Source organism: Cyphomyrmex costatus, unplaced genomic scaffold (assembly GCF_001594065.2).
Source record: "Cyphomyrmex costatus isolate MS0001 unplaced genomic scaffold, Ccosl1.0 scaffold14, whole genome shotgun sequence".
NCBI lineage: Eukaryota > Metazoa > Arthropoda > Insecta > Hymenoptera > Formicidae > Cyphomyrmex > Cyphomyrmex costatus.
Window position 1 is genome coordinate 2,338,820 of NW_017275390.1, and position 9,276 is coordinate 2,348,095.

At 32.3% G+C, this 9,276-nt stretch overlaps 2 protein-coding genes across 3 annotated transcripts; one reads left to right on the top strand and one right to left on the bottom strand.

The window, feature by feature from the left end:
- Nucleotides 1-460: 460 nt before the first annotated feature.
- Nucleotides 461-6,613, top strand: FIG4 (polyphosphoinositide phosphatase FIG4). The gene is made up of 14 exons (XM_018551454.1): nt 461-623; nt 691-916; nt 1,724-1,888; nt 2,483-2,861; nt 3,425-3,671; nt 3,742-3,937; nt 4,019-4,217; nt 4,300-4,881; nt 4,966-5,078; nt 5,161-5,401; nt 5,491-5,706; nt 5,919-6,101; nt 6,188-6,353; nt 6,416-6,613. The coding sequence occupies exons 1-14, from the start codon at nt 540-542 to the stop codon at nt 6,509-6,511; spliced, it is 3,093 nt and encodes a 1,030-aa protein (XP_018406956.1). The 5' UTR covers nt 461-539; the 3' UTR covers nt 6,512-6,613.
- Nucleotides 6,614-6,737: 124 nt separating this feature from the next.
- On the bottom strand, nt 6,738-7,943 carry RpL40 (ribosomal protein L40). 2 transcript variants are annotated; one of them, XM_018551453.1, is made up of 3 exons: nt 7,882-7,943; nt 7,294-7,493; nt 6,738-7,021 (listed from the first exon to the last, which is right to left on the bottom strand). In XM_018551453.1, exons 2-3 carry the CDS (start codon nt 7,481-7,483, stop codon nt 6,825-6,827), a joined length of 387 nt encoding a protein of 128 aa, XP_018406955.1. In that variant the 5' UTR covers nt 7,484-7,493; nt 7,882-7,943; the 3' UTR covers nt 6,738-6,824. The 2 variants fall into 2 exon arrangements, with proteins under 2 accessions (XP_018406955.1, XP_018406954.1); XM_018551452.1 differs by lacking the exon at nt 7,882-7,943 and adding an exon at nt 7,578-7,712 and having other exon boundaries at nt 6,744-7,021.
- Between the last annotated feature and the right edge of the window lie 1,333 nt (nt 7,944-9,276).

A 9,276-nucleotide genomic window follows, 5' to 3' on the forward strand; every position in this document is an offset into this window, starting at 1 on the left:
TTCTTTTATTGAAGCCATGAGTTAGTCTTATTTCTGACTGCCTATTTAAATTTTCCTCGTTTTGATGACGTCTACTTGGAGGCGATTCTTATTAATCACTTTTTTGTCACGTGATTTCTAGATACGTAATAACATACCCTTTAAATTGTATTTATATCATGGCTCTGCTTGACATCTGGCACTGTTTGGCACTCTGTCGCGAGGTTATTTCGTGAGAGCATTTTGCTCCACTGCGGGAGTGCGGGCATTCCGCTTTGCACGACAATCTGTTGTTTCATTCATTAATTTTCATATTCTTACTAAAGACATTCATTTGGGACGTGATCTAACTGTATCGATCTCCTATTTACTGTTCGGAGGCATGAGCCATAAATTAAAGAAGAAGAAGGAATAAAAGTCAGATAACAATTTGAAGGTTATGTTGTCATATCGTCTGCTACAAAGTCGAGAGCAGCAGAGATCTGAGAACCATCAGGATGTGACAGCCTGTTAAAGTAAATCGTGTTTCGGAATAAAATCGTGATAAGTCCTACGTCACCATGGAAGAACAAGGAAAACCAACTATGGTGTTCCATCCAATTATTTCCTCTATACAGAAAATTGCCTTGTACGAGACAAAATCTGTGAGTTTTGAAATGACATTCTAACTTGCATCTGATTTATCAAAGGTTTCAAGATATATTTTTACAGCGATTCTATCTGATGGGATCCAACAACACATTAACGCGTTTTCGAGTCTTGAAAATAGATAGAATGGAACCGAGAGAGTTGGTCGTAATGGATGACAAGAGGGAATACACTCAAGATGAAATAAAAGATCTCGTCAACATGATTGACGTAGGTAACCGAACGCGAGCAGGACAGCGTAGCAACGTGGGTGGTGTTGCGCGAATCGTATCTGCCTTTGGGATTGTTGGTAAGATCATTACACACATGTTTCTCTTGCATATTAACAAACACGGTGTTAATAATAACTACATGCATAAGCTTTTGCATATGTATTAAAACATAGTTATACTATTATGTGGTCGTACACATTTTAAATGGTGGCTTTAGAATTTATGATGTATACACATTCCTTTCTCTCTCTCTCTCTCTCTCTCTCTCTCTCTCTCTCTCTCTCTCTCTCTCTCTACTATTGATAAAAATGTTGAAGCTTAGGCTCCTCAGTGTTGCAAGTTTTGTCCTGGTATGATAATTTAACACTTTCCTATATACAAGATATTCTGATCATTAGCAATCGGAACACACTACAAAATTAAGAATTTTATCTCGAATCTATCAAACTTAATAATTTATTGATCCATAATTAATAAATTATTAAATAAACTTTTTTAAATATATTTATAATAAATTTTTCAAAATGTTCTCTTTTATTGTATGCAATAAGCCTATAAAATAGCTCGATCAATTATATTGAAATGTGTTATAAAAATAATTAAAAGTTTTTAAATGGTTTATTAATTATGGATCGACAAATTATTAAGCTCAACAAATTCAGGATAAAACACTTGATCTTGTAGTGTATTCTAATTGCAAATGATTAGATACACATACACCTAATACACTGTATATCATATATACATATATAAAACTTGTTACTGTTGTTACACGCTCTATTACTAATATCAATTATACTATCAGATACTAAAAGCACTTTATCGGATTATTATTAATTGTGTTATACGAAACTTAGTTTATTTACATTTGCTTGCTAATAAAGGCAAAAATAGTAAAGAACCTGCACCTAGTTCGAGTATATCAGAGGAGCCTGAGCAACCAGAATTACAAAAACCACTGCATAAACCGACACAAACTAAATTCACCTGGATGAGTATGTGGCAGAGAGACACTTTCCCCAGGCTAGTACCAGCTTTTGCTCTCCTTGGTAAGGCATAAAAGCTTTTTATTGCCAAAATCGAAGGTAGACGTATATAATTATTATAAACGGAATAACTTTGTTGCGGAATAATTTAATTGGCATAAGATGTAATATTTTGAGTGTTAATTTTAAGGAAATGTACGATAAAACATTTATTATGCATTGCCATTGATTATACAACACAGTTATTCGGTTAATGAATTGGTATTTGATAGGCCAATATGCAATCAGTTAGAGTAATAAACACTATGATTAACAGAATTAATATTCGCAATCAGACATCATGGTACATCATGGTATGTACATATCCTCCCTCATGCATGGTGTGATATTTACTTATATATTTCATATTTCTCACTGTAATGTAATTAGGCTAAATGCATGGATATCACATAACACGCAGATAATTGGCGCTACATATTACAAAAACTAGTAGTGCTTATGATTATGTATAAAATATGCAAGCAAATAATTGATATCCAACACTTTTTTTTTCAATGATTTAGAAATATAGTGGAAAGCACATTCGATAATAATTGACAATAATAATTATAGTGATAAGTTATAGACATATTTTTTAGAAAAAAATATTTGATGCAGGGTTTATACGTTTTTTGGAAGGATATTACATAATCCTAGTTACAAAACGTCGCCGAATTGCAGTTATTGGTCATCACACAATATACAAAATAGAAGATACATCAATGATATATATACCAAATGACATTGTACGAATCTTCCACCCTGACGAACAGAGATATGTAAAAATGTTTCAAAGTATTGATCTCAGCAGTAACTTTTACTTTAGTTATTCATATGATATATCACATACTTTTCAAAGTAATATGGCACTACCAACGCGTATCAAATCTGATGTTCTTATTGACATGTCTACTAGTCAAAGGGAATCTGAAGAAACAGATGATTCTGAAGACTTTTTTAACATGTGGGCATTTAGAAAAGATTGGCAGACTGAACAGTACGTTATAGTATCTCAATGCTCAGTTTATATAACTTAATTCGGGAATAATCATCTGATTTCTTTTGTATGAAAATAAAAGAATTCCTGATTACAGGAATCATATTATATATGTATAATATAACCAAAATACGTTCCTATGCATATTTAAAAATATCATAGATACGGATTTAATCACAATTAAAAAAAAAAAGTAAATAGAAACTAAATAAATTTGAACAAAATAAGTACGATACGTAGCTTCTAGCTTGTTATGATAGTATTTAAAAAAATAAAATTTTAATATAATGCTTTTTTATTATAAGAGTTTTCGGTAAAAAATTACATATTTAAAATATTTTGAAGATTCATAAAGAATAATTATTAGAAAAGGAAGAAAATATATTAAACCACATTCATATAAACACTAAACAATATTTTACAACAATTCACATGTTTATCGCTGAAGCAAGAATATCCCAGGTGACTATTCCCAAGTTAAAACATTTGAAGATATATAGATATTATATATAAATGTAATATAATAAGGAGATAATTAATAAGTATTTGAAATGTGTTTGTAGTAAAAGCGAGAAGTATATGGATTACGGTATACGTAGTAATCCACATCGTCGTTTTGTGTGGAATTCCCATCTTTTAAAGCCAGTAGAAAAAGATTTGCATCCTGAATGGATATTGTATATAATTCATGGCTTTATTGGTCAATCAAATGTGAGCATTTTTGGAAGATCTATGTACGTTACCGTTATTGCCAGAAGAAGCAATAAATATGCAGGAACACGTTTTCTGAAACGTGGTGCAAATTTTGACGTATGTGCAGATGTATTTATAATACGTGTTTTTCATAGATATATAAACTGATGATTACATATGAATACAGGGAGATGTCGCGAATGAAGTAGAAACGGAACAAATTGTTCATGATTCTGGCGTGAGTTCTTTAAGTAAAGGACGTTTCAGTTCTTTTGTACAAATGCGTGGATCAGTGCCTGCTCATTGGAGTCAGGATGTTAGTAAGATGGTCCCAAAACCCACTATAACTTGCGATTTATCTGATCCTTATGTAGAAACAGCAGGTATTGATATATAAAAATTGATAAATTAATTTTATTCTGATACAAGATTATTTTATTCTTGTACATCGAAAATACTTTTAGGAGCGCATTTTAATCAACTGTTAAAAAGATATGGATCACCAATAATAATATTGAATTTAGTTAAAAAACGAGAGAAAAAGAAACATGAAAGTACATTAAGCGAAGAGTTAAGTATGGCTGTGAAATACTTGAATCAGTTTCTACCTCCAGAACATCATATTCAATATATCAGTTTTGATATGGCACGTATGAGCAAAAGGTAAGTTATATATTAACATTAAAATATATGATAATAATTTCGTTGTAATTAATTTTCGTTAATTTTTCTATCTTTTTTACAGAAAAAAAGTGAACGTTATGGGGCGATTAGGAAATATTGCTCACAATGCTGTATTAAAGACTGGTATTTATCAGTCACAAAATCCTTATTACAATCAGAGAAATTTGTTTTCACCGCAAAATAATAGTACGAGGAAACTCCACAAGACAAATTCAAATTCGACTTTATTAACTAATTTAAATGACATCAAAAGCTTTATTAATATTTCAATCAAAATGGATTATAACGGGCAAACTAGTTCTAAACATGATTCTGATTCAAATGCAGAAATTAATAAAACAAATGAATTAAATCAAATCCAAAATAAAGTGAAGGAATGTTTTACGAAGAGAGGAACTGTGCAAACTGGAATCATCCGAACAAATTGTGTAGATTGCTTAGACCGAACAAATACAGCTCAGTTTGCAATAGGAAAATGTGCCTTGGGCTTTCAATTGTGCGCTTTGGGCGTACTAGAGTCTCCTAAACTCGAATTTGATTCTGATTGCGTAAGGATGTTAGAGGAATTGTACGAAGATCATGGGGATACTTTAGCCTTACAATATGGCGGTTCACAACTAGTACATAGAATTAAGACATACAGGTAGGGATGATTGTTATTACAGTACAGAATGTGGTAATATGTATATTAAATTAATTTTGATTATGCGAAACTGTTATCATTTAGAAAAACTGCTCCGTGGACAAGTCAAGGTAATGATATTATGCAAACTTTAAGCAGATATTACAGTAATACATTTAGTGATCAAGAAAAACAGCACACAATTAATTTATTTTTGGGTAAATATCATATATCTTTGCGAAACAATCTATAATTATTATCATCTATAATTATTGTTTAATTAATATGGATATATCTTAGGATTGTTCATACCTGAAGAAGGTAAGCCTCCAATATGGGAAATTCTAACAGATTATTATCTCCATCATCTACCAGCTTGTCACTACTCGCGTAAACGAAGACTTCTGACACAATGGTGGGATAAAAATGTATTGAAATGTCTTCCTTATGCACTTGATGAAGTAACTAAATCCTGTTCAGAAATGATACAGGTGCAAAATTCAATAGAAGACATGATTGACGTTTATTATGATTATCACAGGTAGCATCACTTATTTCATAATTACACATGTTATATGTATCATCAATTTATATATTTCACGAGAGAAAAAGTCTATATAAATATTTTAGGCCATATGAATTGTCTTTACTATCTGAGGTGTATGCATATAAAATAAGTCACTCTGTCAGAGATTTTATGCCACATTTTACTACCTGCTATAGTCCATTTGCTGTTCGTGTACGGCCAGGCAGACGGAGAGAAGAAGCAGGTAGTAAAAATTTAAACATGAAAAATCCATCTATGACTGGCCAGAGTAGTACGAGTAGTACAACGTCTAGTGCAAGGTATGTATTGTGTAATTATCAATTTTATTTTTCAGAGTTAATTATAAATAAGAGAATTGATAAATGTTTATATTTATTTATAATTAATATACTCACTCATGAACAATCTTATTTCCAGTCTTATTAATATATTCATATTTATTTGGTGCTTTTTTACTTAATATATTTATAATTAACTTCAATTAAGTAATAATATCGATTATATGTTGCAGCTCAACTGAGGATTCAAGTTCAGATGAAGATGAAAGCCACCAACAAATGGACGATTCTCAATTAATTACTTCTAAAGACAGTTCAGAATTAGTGTCATTTGAATCATTGTTTCCCTCTATGAAAGAAGTATATGGTATAGAGCCAGAATATCCAAAACGGAATGATATTATTCTTTATAAAAGGTAATAACATTTGTTTTTACAAACATAAAAAATGTCAATATGTAAAAATTATACATGTAAAATTTTTCAATATTTTTCTTTTTCAGATTTGTCCTAATAGGACGGAATGCAACATATTCTACAGATCATGCTAAACTGCGTTCAAAACTAATTCAACAGACATCTTTTCACGAATCTATAGCTGTCCTAACGTTACCTAGTGTTAAAGATGCAAGCATAAGCATATACGAGCAATACGTGAAAAGAGCCACAGTATGTAAATGTGTTGCATAATTAAATATTGTATAATTTTGTATTCATGAATATTTTTACAGGTAGGTGGCGCGATACCAAATCCAAACGATATGAATTTGTATGAGGCTTATGCTTCTCAGTACAAGTTACTTATGAAACCAGCGTGCTCAGGATAAGACCAAATCAATTTTACATTTTATAAATTAAATTATATTATAAATATTAATTATTGTTAATATGTTAATTTTTGGTATCAATTGTGTATATGCATTTACAGATACAAGATTAATAATTTGCTCATTATATGCAATTATAATATATGCTTATATATATTTTATATTAAAAATTTTACATTAATTTATTACTATCAAATGTACGAGAAGAATAAAGTACAAAAGATCAGTTTACCAGTTGTAGTTTATTGATGCCATATATAAGAAACATATATTTCCATTTCCGTAACATGGAAAATGGAATTTGCTGTCTAGTTTACTTCAACTTCTTTTTTGGTCGGATATTATTCGTGTGGCCACATTTCTTCTTACGGCAATTAGTTGCTCGTGGATGAAGACGAGCATAGCACTTGCGACAGATCATTTTGTCACAGTTATATTTCTGTGCAAGTATACGCAATGTGGGTTCAATAACACCTCCTCGGAGACGAAGTACCAAGTGGAGGGTCGATTCTACAAAAGGAAAAAGTAAAATGTTATATTTTAATATTTTTCTAAATTTAACGCCACATTTGAAGTCTACTTTTTCTATACTCTAGAACTAAATTTGTGTGGATTATCTTTTTTTTCTCTTTAATGTGAAAAGAAAAAAGAAAGATGGTTCGTACAAGAAGTTCAGTCCTCGGAAAAAGACCAAGCTTTTGATGTAATATAAAATCTAGTTTTTGCTTTAAAGACTCGCCAAATTCGATAAATTCTATTTAACATTAAGTACATATTTGTACCTTTTTGAATATTGTAATCGGACAGAGTACGTCCATCCTCCAGCTGTTTGCCAGCGAAGATGAGTCGCTGTTGATCTGGTGGAATTCCTTCCTTGTCCTGGATCTTGGCCTTGACATTCTCGATGGTATCGGAAGCCTCTACCTCGAGGGTGATGGTTTTACCCGTGAGGGTTTTCACGAAAATCTGCATGGTGGCTGATCTGAATTATAATAAAATCAATCCAATGAACTTTTACCACGATATCCACGTGCGCATGACGTCAAAAATAATTCCGTTCAACTACCAAGAAAATGTTACGAGACGTGATTAAAATTGTTTTCGGTTTGCAATTTATTTTTATCGAGAGGAGACAGAATCTTGAGAAAAAAAACACTAAAATTTAGAACGACCGAGAGAGACTTCGACGTTAACAACGCAAAGTCGCGCGCGTCGCATTTGTTTTTCAGGTCATCTTTGTTAAAGAATTGTCCGGTTTTTTGTAAAAGTAGTAAAAATAACGAGTAGTAAAAATAGCTAAACTCACGATACTCAACGATAAGCGAAAACGCAATTACAAGGAAACGTTCAGAAATGAATGTCAAGCTTACCGATCCAACAACGTGCTGTTAGTAAAACCAACCTAAAAGGACTTCAAGAACTCAATATGGCCGCACCACCATCGACATCGACTTCCGTCAGTTCCGTCGATAAATAAGGAATCGCTACTCGCGCGACATCTTATCGGCTACGTTCAGCAAGCGCAACGGTTGTATTCGTCGTCATTCCTAATGAATTTTCTCACTTTTGTAATAGCTGCGTTCGGCGATGCAAATCCGAGGCGTCGGAGTGCTCTTTTTCTATAATGCACGTGACATATACTATAATATAAGAGCACTCCGACGCCTCAGATTTGCTATTACCGAACGCAGTTAAATTTTCACATCTTTTCAAAAACCATTAAATATAAGCCCGCAGGAATTTAATCAGTTTGATTCGCGCTGTAAAACAAATCGATCAATCGTAGTCAGCGAGAGATGACTGTTCCAGGATTCTCGATTACTATTGATGTTTATTCGGTGCCAGACTGCTTTTACTTTTTGAATGGCCTCGTTTCATGTTCCACCGACGTCGATCATTCTAAAATCGCGGCAATGCGCGGCGCGTTCTTTTTTCGAAAGAATTTTAAATCGCAGACATTCGCAAAATATGTCACGACGGAGTGTCCGTTACCTGTTATTATAGTGTTTCTTATCATTTATTGTTCGGAAATGATTAACGCGCGCGTGATTATTGCAAGCGTGTCGCGAACTTTCGGAGTCGCGAATCGAACGCGATGCGCAAAACCGCCATCGCCATTATGCACAGTTACTTCGCGATCTCAGGTATTTGTCCCTCGAAAGCACAGTAATTCATGTATTTATTTCTCGAAAGCACAATGACCATCGCTAGATGCCAACTAGTACAGAAAAGAAAAGAGTTCGGCGAAACAATTATTATTCAAGCAGAACAAGTCACGATAACGTCAAAATGGTGTTAAAATAAACCGTAATAATTGAATAGTGACTTTTAATCATTTTGCAGTCTCGTTTTAACACTATTTTAATGTCATGACATTATATTCTGTTTGGGAAATAATTATATATACATGCACAAATATATTATACTTTAATCAATATTATATCGATCATTAATTTTAAATATATTACATAAAAGTAATTATTAATTATTGTATATTAAAAATATTATATAGACGAAATGTCATACAAATCAATAATTATTTTCAATTGATTACAGATTTTACTAATATTTGAAAAGCATAAGGAGCATAATGTCTTTACACGTCGCTATTCGGAAGAAACTTAAGATCGTTATAAAGGCACAAAGTGCAAAGCGACCAAAAAGTCGATAACGAACTCCAGTATCACGATCTCAAGGTATGTTTGCATATTATCTCTCGGTAATACGTTTGTGCAATTTCACACTTGCGACTGTAGGCACGCTCT